At 31.9% G+C, this 18,430-nt stretch overlaps 1 protein-coding gene across 1 annotated transcript; it reads right to left on the bottom strand.

The window, feature by feature from the left end:
* Positions 1 to 364: 364 nt before the first annotated feature.
* Positions 365 to 16,044, bottom strand: LOC139496352 (uncharacterized). The gene is made up of 14 exons (XM_071284878.1): positions 15,929 to 16,044; positions 14,635 to 14,859; positions 13,577 to 13,804; positions 12,256 to 12,363; positions 11,238 to 11,351; positions 8,767 to 8,880; positions 8,198 to 8,311; positions 7,451 to 7,584; positions 6,188 to 6,329; positions 4,634 to 4,767; positions 3,439 to 3,571; positions 2,363 to 2,481; positions 1,339 to 1,495; positions 365 to 523 (listed from the first exon to the last, which is right to left on the bottom strand). Exons 1-14 carry the CDS (start codon positions 16,002 to 16,004, stop codon positions 504 to 506), a joined length of 1,818 nt encoding a protein of 605 aa, XP_071140979.1. The 5' UTR covers positions 16,005 to 16,044; the 3' UTR covers positions 365 to 503.
* Between the last annotated feature and the right edge of the window lie 2,386 nt (positions 16,045 to 18,430).

Raw genomic sequence — 18,430 nt, 5'->3', positions numbered from 1 at the left:
TTGCTAGTACAGATAGTTTCAAACGTAACATGCACGAGGATTGTGGACACGACAGTAATAAAGCAAATGTAATTTTTGTCATTCATCGATATACCATATCCATTCTCCTAAAAAGTTAACACATATACATATCCAAGAAGAAATTGAACTTTGAAGAACATTTTACCGAACGGGTTGTAAGATCATCGTGATATTATAACAACAAGTTTGTATGAAATATTTCTGTTGTCAATTTTTCACATGATATGTAAAAGAATTTTACTACGACTTCCTACTGTTGGATATGTAAAAAGTGAATCATTATGTAACTTTTTATTAAAATACATAATCAATATTAAGTTTTTTATTAAAAATAATAAAGCACATGCATGCGCATAATAATGGATATCTAAACATATGAGCATGTTTTGTGAAGAAGACCAGATCTAAAGAAAAAAAAAAACAACAGATGTACGATGATAGAATATCTTTGGTAGACCATTAGTTGTCAAATAACCGTTATTTCAACCAATGACATCAGTTGCTGAAAAAAATATATTTAAAAAATTATCCTTTAAATTTGTGTGTTTATTAAATTTTAAATGCTCAAAACTACAAGACAATGGTGAACATTTCATGCAAATTCAACTTGATATTCCCACTTTTAAAGTTCGTGTTTTATGAACAAACAAATAAAAATTACAATAATGAATGATATGAAGTCAAAATGAAAGTAGACTTGTATAGTAAGCGTAATGTCTGACCACAATTTACAAAACAGTTGTTTCTTGATTTTGAAAATTAAGAATAAAATTGACAATGGAAATGGGGAATGTGTCAAAGAGACAACAACCCGACCAAATAAAAAACAACAGCAGAGGGTCACCAACAGGTCTTCAATGTAGCGAGAAATTCCCGCACCCGGAGGCGCCCTTCAGCTGGCCCCTAAACAAATATATACTAGTCCAGTGATAATGAACGCCATACTAATTTCCAAATATGTTTATATGTAAAGTACTTTATACTTAATTTTCAGTTGCAATTGATAACATGTATTTCTCTGCATATGTATTTGTTTTTTAAAATATGAAGTTTCCTGTCTCGAGTAATCTCTTTTAATGGACGTAGTCGCAAGAAGATGTGATGCAGGATTTGTGAACACTTCCCACACACCAGCGATCACGTCCACCATTTTGTTGGGTTTGTGTTGCACAGTCATTTTTAGTATATTGATTTTGGATACTGTTACTGTTTGATTATTTATCGTTTTTGCCATTGCATTTCCAACTTATGAGTTTAACTATTGCTTCGGGATATCTTGCATTCTTTTACATTATGATGAAATTAAATAAAACATACATTGCTCAACAATAACATGTGCTGATGCTGATTCTGTACCAAACTCATTAGTAGCTGTACACGATAGTAAACCAGATTCTTGTATGTTGATCAACTGTAAAATTGTACCATTGTCAAACTTAACATGGCGTGGTAAATTCGATGATTGATGAAAAAACTGCAAAAATATATTTTTATATTTTTTAAACTGAATCTATAGTAAAATATAATTATATCATATATTTCAAAAGTAGAATATTAACCTTGTACTGATTTGTGATTAGTAGATCAAGTAATAAAACAAATTAAGAAAATAAATAACAGTAGATCTTTTAGAACATGTTTTGAGAACGTAAAAAATAAAGGTTATCGTACATTTATTCCAGCTTAAATATAAATAACAAAATAAAGGTAAATTCTGTAAAAAAAATCTCTATTTTAGATTTACCTTCCCTTCAAATAACAATTAAAAAAACAATAAAAAATGAAGCAAAAATAATTTCCCCTTCTGAAAATTGGTTCTTTTGAATGCGGATTGACATTATTTATCTGCATACCTGCATAAAATTTTCGAATGAAAATGTTGACCTTATGTTCTCTGTTATGTACAATCCAAGATTGCGAGATAGCCGTGGTGAAGTGGTTAGTGCATCGGACTACTAACACAAAGGTTCCTGGTTCGATTCCCGTCTGGGATGAAAATTTCAGGAACTAAGTTTTCGGCTCTCCCTTGACACTATTTGCGAGTATGGTCTCGAGGAAATGATGATAGTCCGTCGGAAGGGGACGATAAATGGCTGACCCGTGTTAAGAGAGAGCCATAACTCTTGCACGTTAAAGACACCCTTGTAGATTTCGAAAAAAAAGCAGGCTAATGCCGCTACAAGGCAGCACTCGCACCCGCAAATTTGAAAGGAATTAATATAAGTTGCAAAACTTGTTTCCCAATCCACTATAAATAAATATGTTTAAACTAAACTAAACAAGATTGCGAAAGACACCCATACTATCGTAACATACTACATGTATACTGAACAATTCTTACCGAATTGAACTTCCATGTTATAATCGGAAGAGGGTGTCCGGTAGATAGACAGGTATAATTGTGAGATTCACCAGAGTGACTAATAGATGGCAAAGGTGGAGATACTATAGTAGGTGCATCTAATAAAAAATGGAGAAAACGTTTATCAGTTTATCAAAAACTGTTATCAATCGTATTTGAAAAACGGAAAGATTATAAGAAATACAAGAAATACAATGATATTAATGGAGTCAATAGAAACTGTATAATTATAATATAATGCTTTGATGGTTAACTTAAAATCATGATGAGTTAGCATTCAGCAAGGTATTTTTGTCAATATTTTGTGTATGATAATAACTTAAAAAATTGGATAAAGAATTTAGGGATGCTTTAAACAAAACAAAATGCGTATCACGAACGGGTCGATTTGTGTGTTTGCGTATTTATTTTCTGAATCAAACAATCAAGTGTCCAACTTTAAGCATATCCACCTGTTTTTTTCTCAATATCTCTAACATTTATCGCTGTTTAATTTTACTAGGACACGTTATAATAGTAACAGACACTATACACTTTAAGGATACCAGTATTGCCTGCTTTCCAGAACAGTATGAAATATAATTTTTTGACAGACATCAGTCATTTGTGAAAATAAATAGTCCATTAATTTCGATAAACTTATAACAAATCACAACAAGAAGTAGTATTATTCTTGCTTTTTTCAAGTATATTGATTAGATGTCTTTTGAATAGATGAAATTATCACACTGCTTACTTATGTGACTTAAATTGTTGAAATTTAAGAATAGAAATTTAAAGGAATGACTCAATTATGCATGTGACAAATTTTAACTAGAATTGTTATTTCGAGCAATACCGGGTGTCAATTACAGTCCACCAAATTATTACCATAACGCACGCACCCATTTGGAAGCGTTTGAACATTGAATGCACTGATATGTATACAAAACATTTCACAGTCTAAAGTTATATCTGCGCATGCAATACGTCATATACGTGTTGCATCATACTTTAATTTCGAAGATATTAATAATTCATAATAGACTTTACTTCCTTTAAACAGACATTCTTACCATAGGTGAATTTAAGTATTATGTTGGCTTGACTTGTCCCTGCATCGTTTGTTGCAATACAAGTGTAAAGTCCGATAGTGGCATTTGTAACTGTCGATATAATTAAGGTGTTCCCAGTAGCATTGTATTCTTCCTGCAATATGTAGCATGTATTAATTCGAAACCAATAATGTATAATAATAAGGTACAGTGTTCTATTATAAAAAAAACAACAAAACAATAATGTGTCCAATATACACGGATGCCTCATTCGCACTAACATTTTCCATGTTCAATGGGCCGTGTTATTGGGTATTAAATCTAATTTGGCAATTATATTAGAAAGATCATACCATAAGGAACATGCGTACTAAGTGTCAAGTTGATTGGACTTTAACTTAATTAAAACTACCTTGACCAAAAACTTCAGCCTGAAGCGGGACAGACGGACGGACGAACAGATATATTTTCGCCCTCAATTTATTTTCTTTGGGTGAAGATTTTTGGCTAATGCAAATGATGGGATTGCTGTAAGATCACACGGACAAACAAGACACAAATAAATGCTTGCATGTGTATTTACGATTAGAAAAACGAATACGAGTCGAGATCTTGTTAATGATTTGGTGACATACATCATTTTGGAGTGATCTTTGATTTTTATGTGTTTTTCATTACCATGCCTTGTCGATGAGGTTATAGATACGTGCGAAGAGAGGTTGTATACTTCCTTCATTTATTGAATGTTGGTACAGTAATTGTAAATATGCTTGCTCAATACAAAAATAAGGTGTAATAATGACCTGTAAATCCCATCACCAACGTTATTTGGTATATACAATTGTGTCTTTAACTTAGTCTACATAACTTCAAAGACTACATATGCTACTGCTATTTTCCAATGTCTACTGTGATAGTATAAGATGTGTGATGAAAATAGTAGAATATATTGGTTTTTAGTTATTACTGTTAAACATGTTTAATTCAGTTATTAATATGAAAGAGGAAAAAGAGCACGGTACCCGAACTACATGAACTACTGAATCAGTAAACGATAAATGATACACAAATTTCAATAAATGTATTATGGTACCCTTCCCTTAGGTCACTTCCAATATACAAACTTTCAAATTCTGTCGTGCGATATTCGACTCTCATGTCGTGCATTTTGTTTCTGTCAGATATTCTTCACAAAATTAAATCATATTTTACATACATGATTGTATAGCCATTTAACAGCAGGTGTAGGGTATCCTGTAACGTTACAAACTAATTTAGCCTCTGTATAATAAAACACTGTCACCTCAGAAGGAGCTGTTATAACTGGGGCTACATGTAATGTATGTTTTGCTGAAATGAAAAAAAAAAAAACGAAACAAAAATAGATGAGTAAATAGACAGTAGGGTGATTCTAACATCTTATGCCGAGGATGGAAATCAGTAGACAAGAGTTTGAAAATAAGCCTAATCACGAATTACTTAGGTCAATAGTTTACTTAAAAAAAATTTTGCTGGTACATAATGATGGAAATACTTTTTATAAAAATAAAATCGATGTCGAAATAGAAAGAATAATGTTGTTTCAGGGAATTAAACAGTAAATACATATTTATAAGTACTTTTTTTGTCTCATAGCTTAACATTTTTTTGTTGCAAAATATGCAGTCACATGATTACGGGAAATATAAAGTTTTGTTCGGTTTTGTTCCTAAGAATTTAAACTTTACGATCATTGACCATAACCTTTTGTAAAGAACTGTTATTGCGTTGATCAGTTGGCCTGATGAATCCATGCTTCTCATATTGATTGTTTCTGGCAAACAATATAATTACATTCCTTGAGTAGTAAGTAGTCTCAACATCACAAATGAGCTACCATCTTTTTTGCATATAAGTTTGGAGACACCTACTCTACTATCGTTTTCGGAAGTCATGTTTTATTTTTAGATTAGTACCACGTGTTCAGATATATTAAATGCATACATGATGAAATTTTACAAAATGTTCTTACATCTGAAAGTAGTAGATATTTAGCTATTCGTGATCATATGTACTTTTAACCATTTCCTTTTTTTTTTTAGCTTCAACCAAGTTGTTAATTTCTTATGTGTTCAATAAACATGTGTTTCACCCCCCCGAGAACGGCCATTTTAGATCACGCAAATAAATTATGCAAGGATTCCAAAAATGAAAAGAGTTCGACTACACTTAAACTGGTCTTGACTGTGTATGTTTTTACCAAGCCCAATATAAATATTGCTGCATTATAAAGGACAGACAGATGTTTAAAAACCATGATAAGGATCTCACAAATAATATTGATTGATAAGATATTGAACAAATATATCATGATCATGCTTTTGGAAAACTTAAAAAAAAATTAATTAGTTTTACAAGGATTTTGTGTTCTAAATCATACCAAAATTCTTCAAGAATTTTTCATCATTTACCATGCAATTGACTTGAAATGACATTTTTAAGATGTAGCCTTTCCAAAATGTTTGTTTTATAAATATATTCAATACAAATATAAACTTGAAAAACAGTGAATTGAGTTAAAAATTGCTATCAAAATAAAATACACTGCTGAATCAAATATCATGTATGTGTTGCTTTAAAACAAATTCAAAATGAAAACAATAAGTACTCAAGATAATTAACGGGGCAGGATATGCGAATATTTGTTTGATCAGGGATATCCTTATACAAAGATATTATGATAATAAAATCATTCGTATATTATAAAGTTTCGTAAGGCATAATAACACACCAATAACATGTATATGAACAGCTTTTATATCAGTGCCGACTCGGTTTGTTGCTATACACATATAATATCCACCATCGGCTACCGTCACATTTTGTATTATTAGATAATGAGCTATCTGTTTTGTATTACCCTGTAAATTTGCCTGGAATAAATTATAAAAATCTTAAAACATGAACTAATACTAGAAAGACGTACAGAAAAAAACCCAATAGATTTGTCGACGTAACGGAATCAAGATAATAATCAAGTCAAATATAAACATACTTGATTAAATGTAAAAGATATCAAGTCAAAAACATAAGTCAACAAAGTTTTATTTACAATTGTTTCTATATAGTACATGCATATATATATTAGATTGATAAGTTAAATGTTTGAATTATCAATCTATCGATATAGATATGAGTATCAGCAAATATTTGCAATCGATCGGTACACAATGGTGAAGGACAGTCAGAGTGACACTAAAACACGTCCCCTTAGTTTAAAAAAATACAATATGTCAAGCTATTCAGCGCTATCCAAATTTTATTGTTTGAATGCTCATTATATACTCGGTGCTTCCGATTCTGGTGAAGACTATGTGAAGGTAAATAAAATTAAAATCAATTCGGATGCAAACAATTTAGTCATTATAGTTATTTCAATTACGCGTATCGATTAAATGGCGCGTGTGTCGTATTGTATTATAAGCCTGGTACCTTTCATACCTATCATCATGTAATGATGTCCTTTTAGTGTTAAAATTTTAACATTGCCATAAAAGCGGGAGGTTTGGCTTGCCACAAAACCAGGTTCAACCCACCATATTTTTCTAAAAATGTCCTGTACCAAGTCAGGAAAATGACATTTGTTATCCTATAGTTCGTTTCTGTGGGTGTTACATTGTCGTTTGGGTTTTGTTGCACTCTGGTGTTTCTGTTGTTTCGTTGTTTTCCTCTTATACTTGATGTGTTTCCCTCGGTTTTTTATTTTGTAACCGGATTTGTTTTCTCTCAATCAACTTATGACTTTCGAATAGCATTATACTTCTGTTGCCTTTTTTAATTGGGCAAAATTACGGGCAAATTACGACATGTAGGCATACAAATCAACAGTCATTCTCGTTGGTTTCTGGTAATTTTAGATTAAATCTTGCTTAAAATATGAGGTTGCCAGTAATACAACACATACAGAAGTATTCAAATACAAAAATCATAGGAGACATATAATACCTTGTATGCATATTAACATCATTTGATGAATGCTTTTAATTGTACATACATTTACGGCTCGCCATTTTATATCTGGAGGGGGAATTCCTTCTGCAAAACATGATATCTCGGCTAGAGGTGTTCCCTCTTTAAAAGTTCTATCAGTTGGTATGATTATAGTTGGGGGTACAGATACTTCAGATCCTTTAACACAATTGATATGGTATATAGTTCCACAGATATAACGCATAATGTATTAATATATTAAAGTTACAGTATATATTTTAGGTTGTTGTCATCTTAATTACATGTTTAATATATTCCTAACTATTTGTCTTTCTATATTTTTACACATTTACTGTTTACATGTGTATGTTTCATGTTTTGTATATACGTATGATTGACGTTGATAGGTTCATCCTGCCATTGTGTTTTTAATGCTAAAATCAACTTTGGTCGAACGTTAGACTGTTCACTGCATGTTGATTATTGTTCATATTATTCCACTGAACTAAATGTCGGGCAAAGCCCTCGTGAAATATGAATATTCGAGGGTGAACAAATCTTCATATCTCCCTCAGGCACGGGAAATGAATGTATAATATCACACAGACAACTATGAACGGCTCCCGAATAAAAAAATATTCCATTTCAAACGAGAAACTTATTATGGTTTATATCAACATTAAACGAAAAACCAGTATGATATATATTATATAACAACACACAATACACATGGGTATCATTGAGTATACTCGAAACAACTTGTTTTCACAATGAACCTTATACATGTTATATACCACGTATCAAAACTTACTTAATTGACAATTTGGTCCGGAGTCTCCTTTTCGACAAATGCATTTGTATCCATTGAATTGGTTTATACATGTGCCTTTATTCTGACAGGGACTACTCAAACATTCATTCAATTCTAAATATAGAAAAATACATTACTTCATCATTAGTTGAACTCATACTGGCTGACTATATATGTATGTTGCTTTTAAATAATCGTTAGCCATTCATTTAAAAATGACTAATTCTTTGAAATTAAAATGTGTTTGTTAAATTAAATTTGTTTTTACATGACAACTATTCACATGTGGAGCAGGATCTACTTACCCTTTCGGAACACATGAGATCACCCCAGTTTTTGGCGGGGTTCGTGTTGCTCAGTCTTTAGTTTTTTATTTTGTGTATTGTGTAGTATTATTTGTCTTTGTGTCTTTTTTTCTTTTTTATCCATGGCGTGGTCAGTTTGTTTCGATCTATGATTGTGAATGTCCCTCTAATATCTATCGCCACTCCTTGCTAATTTAAAGATATCAAGTATAGATTTAACCTTGATTCCAGTTGTAAAGGAAACTGTTAATATTTAGTACTAACCATTCTCACAATTAACTCCAGTAAATCCAGATGGACAAACACAAATGTAGCTGTTTACCTCATCGTGACATACTCCTCCATATCTACACGGATCACTTGCACATCCATCTATATCTAAATTAAAATTGAACAACAAAGAGTTGCACGTAGAACGCGCAATTTTAAAGATGACCCAATATTTGAAAATATAATTATGAATTTCAAAATTGTTCTCGCGTACTGAGAAAGAAAGAATAGTTGTACGTAAACATTGAAAATGTGATTGAAAAATGAGAATACGATTTTTCTGCCAGAAGCCCGATTTTAACCTGTGCATGTTGAACGTTTTCAGTTGTTGGATATCATAGTAAACATGTTGTAGTAATGCTAATGTTTTATCGCTATCATATGAATTCTCCTTTGAGTTTACTGACTGATAATGTTCTTTATCAGCACAGTAGAGTGATACAAAAATTATCGCTTGAAACTAAGGTCGCACGTGTCGTTGTCAATGAAATTAACAACGTCGTCATAGATGAAATAGCGATAAACTTACCATTGGTAATATCAACTCGATTGAATTTCTCACTTTCGCCGTACGATAATCTATCAATCGTTTATTATTACAGTCTCACAATTTATTACATCTCAGTTAGAATAACCATAAACAACAAAAAAAGGAAGAAGGAAATTAACTACATAGCAAAGACATATTACAGCTTTTCCCAAGATTACTTGATCTAATAATTCGAGAATTATGCGTACTCATTCTCTTTGGAATATCAGTTTGACAACCGGGAAATCAGGCGCATTTTACATGTATTAATCAAAGAAATTCAAAACTAAAATCAGAAAAAGAATTTTTTACATTTTGTGAGAAGGAAGTCGAGAAAGCAACTCAACGACACACATACAGTATTACCAAAAGGCTTACAGAGTTCAATATAATGTTTTCAACAACATATATATACTCTACCAGTGTACCAATAGCACATGCATCAAATAAAAGCTACAGTAGTATACCGCTGTTAACATCCACAAATCGATTGAGAAGAAAACAATCCAGATTACAAACTAAAACTTAGGGAAACACATCAAATATATCAGGAGAACCATGACACAACAGAAAAACAACACTAAAATGTATCACACACATAAACGAACTATAATATAACTATGGCCATTTTCCTGAATTGACACAGGACATTTCAAGAAAAAATGGTTGGCCTCCATGGCAATGTAAAATATAACATCAAAATGACAACACTACATGACAACACTACAATACAAACAAATGGGGAAACATCAAATCATACATAAATTCGAGAAAAATATAAAAAAAATACCATTTTACAGGATCTTAGAACAATTTCATAATTAGATCTAATTTACAACAATAAGACATACGATCACGCGAAAATATGAAAATCACTACTGACAAATTAACCAACTCGGGACAACCACGGACAACGTTCTGACCTTCGCACAATCATTATGAGTTTCCTGATACGGGACAACCACTGACAAAGTTCAAAACTCGAAGAAATCAATGACAATATCCTTCACTCGGGAAAATCAATGACGACATTCTTAAATAATGACAACTACTGAAAAGGTTCCAGGCTCCGGACAACAACTGAAATGGTTACAAACTCGGGACTATCACTTCAAAAGTTCCTAACTCAGGACAATCATGACGAGGTTTCTAACGCGGTACAGAAAGTGACAATGGTCCTTTATCTATACAAAGACTGGTTCAGTTTTTGAATCCGGATAAAACAGTGACGGACAATCATTAACGGGTTTTTAAATGCTACATTCAGTGACGATATTCCTGACTTTTGATCACAATTTATGAGGTTTCTGACTGTCGAAAATCGCAGATAAGGTTGCTTACTTAATAACATCAGTGACGAGATAAATAACTCGGAACAATATTTTACAAAGTTCCTGACGCACGACAATCATGGAATAAATTCTTGTTAACATAGGCATATGGACATGCTACGATTTAATATTCTGTTTATCTTAATATTGTCGTTTCATATAACAGATATAAGGAAATTCGAAATACACGTTTAGTACTAGTTTTCACTGCAAAAGTGTTTAATTCCACAATAATGGTGTACTTGATTAAAAATCCAACAAATTTAAAAGTGGAGCACAAATTGATGTACTATGTAAAAGAATATTAAAGCAATCTGGAATGATTACATGATCTTATATAATGACATTCAGAACTATAGTGTCGATGTTTGTAAACATGTTCTTACCGGCATAGTCCATACATTATCAATTGCGAACTGTTGATCGTTTTTATAGGTTTGTCTTTAAACATAGTAGTATCTGTGTTTTTTGTGTTTTTTAAAAATTTATTTTGAATTTCCCTATTATTTATCCCTTACTACTTTTTTTATATATATGAAATCATGTACATGTATGACTTTTGGCTTGTTATCCGTCTAGATTAGTTTTTCTATAATGATACATACTTGTTTCACAATTCACACCTGTGTACCCAGCTTTACAGGAACATGTATAACTATTTGCTCTATCATGACATGTTCCATTATTGTGACAGGGGTTACTAGCACACTCGTTCATATCTATAATACATCAAAAATTACAAATATTGGGGCATTATGAAATATATTTTAAATCATGTGTCATCTAATATAAAAGAGGGACGAAAGATACTAGAGGGACAGTCAAACTGATAAATCGAAAATAAACTGACAACGCCATGGCTTAAAAAAAAGGACAAACAGACAAACAATAGTACACATGACACATCATAGACAACTAAAGAATAAACAACACGAACCCAACCAAAAACTAGGGGTGATCTCAGGTGCTCCGGAAGTTTAAGCAGATCCTGCTCCATATGTGGCACCCGTCGTGTTGCTTATGAGATAACAAATCAGATAAATAGTCTAATTCGGTAGGTCACATTCATGAAGGGAAATGGAATTGTAGTTATGATGTAGGGAACATATCCGATATCATTTGTGAAACGTTTATTCCATAACGGTCAACCAACTCGTGATGGCGTCCGTAAATTATACGAAGTGATGATTTCAACTTCACCATTTGGAACTCTTGATTAAATAACTTCATTGTGAGCAACAACCCTCTATCAAGAAAATCATGATAAGAAATGCGAGCACGGGAATATAGTATCAATTGGGAGATAATATAAAGCACGCACAACACGATATACCAAAAACAGTTGGTTACGTTATCATTGGAAAGCATGATGTTTTTGTCAATTCTTTTTTTAATTTTAATACATTAAACAGATAATTGCACATTTATTAATAACTTAAATACAATTTTGTTTATGTTCGTGATGTTTTCATTTTATGTTTAGTACTAAGACATGTGCAACTTATATACTATGACAAATAAATTAATCTATCAAGTAGTTATTCTAAATAAAACAACATGCCATTATAATTAAATGAAATAAGAACGTACACCAACATAACATACTAATGTATTTGTTCTTACCAATATTGCACTGTGCACCGAGAAATCCAGGATTACATATACAAGTTAACTTGCCGTGGTCTTCTACACACGTAGACCCATGCTGACAAAGATGTTCAGAACATGTTCCTTCAAGTAAAAGACTATTATGTTAAATCTAGACTTTATATATACTGTTACATTGTAATAAACTTGTAATATATATTCTTCATTACTTATTTTATCAAATTTACTTTTAGGCATAAGATATTTTCTATTTCTTGCACTTGGTACATTTATAACTAATGAATATTCAATAAGATTCACAATCTTAACGTGATGGAAAAATAAACTAATCGTTTTGCAGTTCTAACATGTTCCTGTCAAGTTTTTGACGAATGTCTTAATGAGACAACAAACAAACATGTGAGATTTCTTGTCTGGTAAATCAAATAAAGGTCTGGTATGGTATTTTGATGTTTCCTGATATTCATTTTCACAACAATCTACGATCTAGTATATGCACCCTTCGTTAAAAATAATGTTTTAATGCGTTTTTTTTAATGTTGAACATACTTTTCTTGCTTTAATATATTTTTTATTTTGAACAGAAGAACAATACTTTACAATTCATTTATAGGTCAGGTGTGAAAAGTCTGTGGAGGATAAAAGTAAAGGGGAAGGGTTGAGATTTCTACAAATATGTTTAACCCCGCCACATTTTTGCTCCTATCCATAGTCAGGAGCCTTTGGCCTTAGTTGGTCTGGCATGTATAATTTTAGTTCATTTATATTGTTTGTCCTGTACCAAGTCAGGAATATAGCCATTGTTATATTATAGTTCGTTTCTGTGTGTGTTACAATTTAACGTTGCGTCGTTTGTTTTCTCTTATTTTTGACGGTAAATTGACATTGCGATAAGACGTGTCACGGTACTTGTCTATCCCAAATTCATGTATTTGGTTTTGATGTTATATTTGTTATTCTCGTGGGATTTTGTCTGATGCTTGGTCTGTTTCTGTGTGTGTTAGTTACATTGTAGTGTTGTGTCGTTGTTCTCCTCTTATATTTATGCGTTTCCCTCAGTTTTAGTTTGTTACCCCGATTTTGTTTCTTGTCCATGGATTTATGAGTTTGAACAGCGGTATACTACTGTTGCCTTTATTTTGTAGTTTGTTTGATATTCAATTTCACTGAACTAGTGCACAATTTTATTTAGGGGCTATCTGAGGACCTACTCCAGGAGCGGTATTTTCTCCTTTTTTGTAGTCATCAGCTGCTGCCTGCTCTTGATCGGGTTGTTATCTCTTTGACATATTCTCTATTTCCATTCTCAATTTTACTTTGTATTCAAATATCATACCACAAAGAGGAACATTACAAAATTCAAAACGGTATCTATCAGCATCTGTATAACACCATGGCTTCATCAAGAAACTATTGGGATTTCTGCAAAAGTTATGGTTTTCATGAAATGACACAAATGGCGAATTTACAGATTTCCAATTAAGACAGGTTCGTCCACTCATTGTTGTGCTGATTGTTCCATTGTATTTGGATCCACTACTGTTTCTATTGTAGCATCCAGTATCTAAAAGAAATATGCATCTTTTTTTGTTTCTGTAACATTTTGTTTTCATTGCTATACATGTACATCTTTTTCTTTTGCAGTTGACATAACAAAAGTGACCTGCACTTAGTGACAAACGAAAAATCACAAAATATACTGATCTTCGACATGTTCGAGGAAAATTCAAAAAAGTAAGTCTTTAATCAAATGACTAAATCAATAGCTTAAACAATCGATAGATATAACATAGATAACAAAGCCAACCAACGTATAGAAATTTATCCAAATACCGTTTAGCTTTATGTTTTATACTACCAACAATATATACAATCACATATACTAAGACTTTAATAATCAAATGAAATCATTATATAAACTACCAGTAGGGATTTTGTGTCATGACTTAATATTGTTTTTCTAATCAGAAAAGTACTAAAAACAACAGATGAAGCAGAAAATACACACAGACATAATTAATTGTCTTAAAAGTATAGTCAGAAACATACCGAACTCCAAAGAAAATTCGAAACGGAATATCCCTATCAAATGGCAAAAATCAAAATGTTCAAACACATCAAACAAACGGATAACAACTGACATATTCTTGACTTGGTAATACCCGATCTAGTAAAATGTTTATCTAAAACCTCACTAACTACATTTGAATAGTGTATGAATATTTTCAACAAAACCTACTCATTTTGAAGAAAAACGTTTATGGTTTATAAGATAATGGCATTGACCATGCTGACAGTTTGAATTTTAAACAAAATATATTAATTGTACTCAAGTCATGATAAAACGACATACTTGCAACTATACTTACATCATATTTTAGAAAAATAGCTTACCACACACTGGAATATCACAGTAATAAAACTTATAATTGGTAGAATTTGTATAACACCAAGGTTGCGGAAACCCATTTGGATTTCTGCAGAAGTTATGGTTTTCATGGTACGGAATATACGGCGAAGCAACTGTTTTCCAGTTTAAACAAGTGTGCCTCCCTTCTGCGGAGTTAACTGTTCCAGCATATGTAGATCCATTATTATGTCTGTTGTAGCAATAATTATCTAAAAGAAACAGGTTATTGCATTATTCCTGGAGCTATTTTTCTGCTTTTAAGCGTTTGTTTTTTGTCTCTTTGAAACTTTGTCCGTTTCATTCTTAATTCTTAACAATAGGGACATTCCTCGTTTTCAATAAATATAAAAAAGAAGACGTGGTATGATTGCCAATGATACAACTGTCCACAAGAGACCAACATGACACAGACATTAACAACTATAGGTCACCGTACGGCCTTCAACGATGAGCAAAGCCCATACCGCATAGTCAGCTATAAAAGTTCATATTTGAATATTAGTACTGTAAACAACTATGTTAAACAGTTGTGTGATGAATTTCATTATTAAAGCATTCGTTCGTGCCGAAACTCCGGTTGGTTCATCGGGTTTGATAATTTTTTGAGATTGCTGCCATGGATTAAAAAACAGATGTGTAGTTGTTTTTTTAAAGAAACAACCATTGGAGTTAATTGTAAAATTCCTTTTAGCGAGTACAAAGATATGATGACATATTGTTATTCATATAAAATTGATAATGAAAGTGGGGATTGTGTCGACGATAAAACCACCCGATAACAGAACAACTAACAACCGAATGGGTCTTCAATACAGTGAGAAAATCCCACACCCGGAGGCGTGTATTTCTTTTGAGAAAAAAACAAAATAACGCGTGTTGTATTATCTGTTTTGGTTTATGTGTGTTAGTTGTAATGTTGTAAAGATAACTGAATAATAATCGAATCAGTTCTTTTTCAGTTATTTATCACTAATACTTCTAAATGAATGAAAACGTATAAGATACTAATTTAATGAAACGATACCTTTCAGGAAAAATTAAAATATGTGTGTCATGTTCTTTTAACCTGTTATTATTGATCATTAAGAGTTAAAGGTACTATTATAATTATGTATAATATTTTAAGATTTAATTTTGATTTTCTTGCTTGCGTCATTCATCTAGATATGAAAATGATCTATGGTACTTTTTTGTGATATGGTACACACACAGTTAGCTGTCATTTTCACTGTATATTCTGTTAAAGGGAGTTGTAAATAGATGTTTAACCTAACATACCTGTTCTACTTTCCTTTGCATACAAAAATGTTCCCATCAAAGGCGAGCAAAGCAGAATTCTTATTATGAGAAACATGACAGTATACAGATCCACTTATTCTAAATACTTGCATAGTCAAATGAGAGAAAGCCATGTTAAAGGTATAATTTTTATCTTTGTTTGATTAGCTTCACACATAGGTCAAATATTATTGTGAAATATAACCCCATTTAAGATAACGACATGTAAATATCAGCAAATGGATTGAATTTAAGATTTACATGTACCTTCTATTTACGCAAATTATAAATGTACATTTGTGAGGTATATTTAATATACTGTCGTCTAGATCCATTGAACAAAACACATGATTCGAATCTTTTATGTGTGATTCATCTTAACTAACTGGTGTAACCTTTTTTTTTTTACTGCAAACTCGTGCTCTCTTACCATTGTTTTAAATTTAACCGTATATTACTCATAATTCTCAGTTTAGTCATTTGTTATTCAACATGTTCAATGTGTGATGCCCAAACAAAAAGACGCAGGTTCAATTTAGCAGAAAATTAGTTTGGTTTTAGGTGTTAATTATATGTGCAGTTGCAAAACATTTTATTGGTGTGATCCCTTATAAGTATGTTTTGTGAACAAATGAAAATATAATTTTGTTGATACGCTTTAAGAAAAAAATAACATGAATAAGTTGTCACCTCTTGAAACAGGAAAACATTTCTCTCTAATTACATTATACAAACTTTACGATTTCAGTTATCTCGCTTTAAATGGCTAAGTTGACTATTTGATTCTAAGTTTTACGCTCACCATTACGAGTTGGATACCGATAGCAGTATACAGTGTCACAAATCAATAACGAAATGTTAGCGTTCTTATAACTTAAGATACAAGTACATATATCTTATGTTGTTCTATTCTCGATTGTGACACTTTGGAGTTTAAGTGACACCCTCATATAATATGATATGGTTACCTTGATTTATCTCTGTCGAATCGAGTAACGCCTTCTTAACATATCTGTATACTAATGGTGCCCTTAGTCATTAATATACTGAAACAAGTGATATTTTTTTAACACAGCCAATAAATAGTGTTATCTATAAAAAAAAAAACCAAACAAATATGGCATGATTGCCAATGACACAACTCTACATAAGAGACCAATTCACACATATATTATCAACTATAGATCAACGAACGGCCTTCGACAATGGGAAAAGCCCATAACACATAGTCAGCTATAAAAGCCCCCGAAATGACGAATGGAGAATAATTCAAACGAGAAAACTAATGGTCTAATCAATGTACTAAAAAACTAACGAAAAACAAACATTTAACACAGCAACAAATGACAGACCCTGAATTACAGGCTCCTGACTTTAAACATAAACCAAATTTTCTTTTTCCCGGCATTGTGTTTCATTATAGTCTAATCCGAACATAACTTTCCAAATCTTTGTCCTAACTGAACTAAACTAAGTTAATCTTTCTTCTCCTAGCAAGGAGTTTCAATACACTCCTAACTTAACTAAACTACTTAAATTCTTGTTCTCCTAGCAGGGAGTTCCAAAACAGTCCTAACTTAACTAAACTATTTCAATCTCTGCTCCCTAGCAGGGAGTTCCAATACAGTCCTAACGTAACTATTTAAATCTTTGCTCTCTTAGCAAGGAGTTCCAATACAGTCCTAACTTAACTAAACTATTTAAACTTTTTATTCTGCTAGCAGGGAGTTCCAAATACAGTCCTAAATGAAATAAATTATTCAAATCTTTGCTTTCTTAGCCGGGAGTTTCAATTCAGTCCTTACTTAACTAAACTATATTTAGATCTTTGATCTCCTAGGAGGGAGTTCCAATACAGTCCTAACTTAACTAAACTATTTAAATCTTTTTTCTCTTAGCAAGAAGTTACAATACACTAGTTGTAACTGAACCAAACTATTTAAATCTTTGTTTTTCTTAACAGGGACTATTAATGCAGGCCTCATTGAACGAAACTGTGTAAATCTTTCTTCTCCTAGCAGGGATTTTCAATACAAACCTAACAAAACAAAACTACTTAATGTTTTGCTCTTCTAACAGGGAGTTCGAAAACAGTCCTAACTTAACTAAACTATTTAAATCTTTTGTTTCCTAGCAGAAAGTTCCAGTGCAGTTCTAATTATTTAAATCTTTCTTCTCCTAGAGGGAAATTTCAGTACCATCCTGACTAAACTAAACTTAGTTTATCTTTGGTCTCCTAGCAGGGAGTTCCAATACAGTCGTAACTTAACGAACTATGTAAATCTATCTTCTCCTAGCAGGAAGTTCCAATACAGTTCTAACTGAATTTAACTATTTAAATCTTTGTTTTCTTTGCAGGGACTTTCAAAACAGTACTAACTGATCCAAACTACTTAAATCTTTCTTCTCCTAGCAGGGACTTTCAAAACAGTCCTAACTGAACCAAACTATTAAAATTTTTCTTCTTCTAGCAGGGATTTTCAATACAGCCCTTACTTAACT

This window comes from Mytilus edulis, chromosome 11 (assembly GCF_963676685.1).
Source record: "Mytilus edulis chromosome 11, xbMytEdul2.2, whole genome shotgun sequence".
Classification (NCBI taxonomy): domain Eukaryota; kingdom Metazoa; phylum Mollusca; class Bivalvia; order Mytilida; family Mytilidae; genus Mytilus; species Mytilus edulis.
This window is presented reverse-complemented; position numbering and strand designations above follow the sequence as displayed.

Bases quoted from the DNA above. Each gene is read 5' to 3' on its own strand.
- LOC139496352 (XM_071284878.1), bottom strand. From the start codon at position 16,004: ATGTTTCTCATAATAAGAATTCTGCTTTGCTCGCCTTTGATGGGAACA. The intron at 13,805-14,634 runs GTAAGCTATTTT...TATTTCTTTTAG, and splicing joins CTGTGATATTCCAGTGTGTG to ATACTGGATGCTACAATAGA. The intron at 3,572-4,633 runs GTATGTAAAATA...TACATATTGCAG, and splicing joins TTAAATGGCTATACAATCAT to GAAGAATACAATGCTACTGG.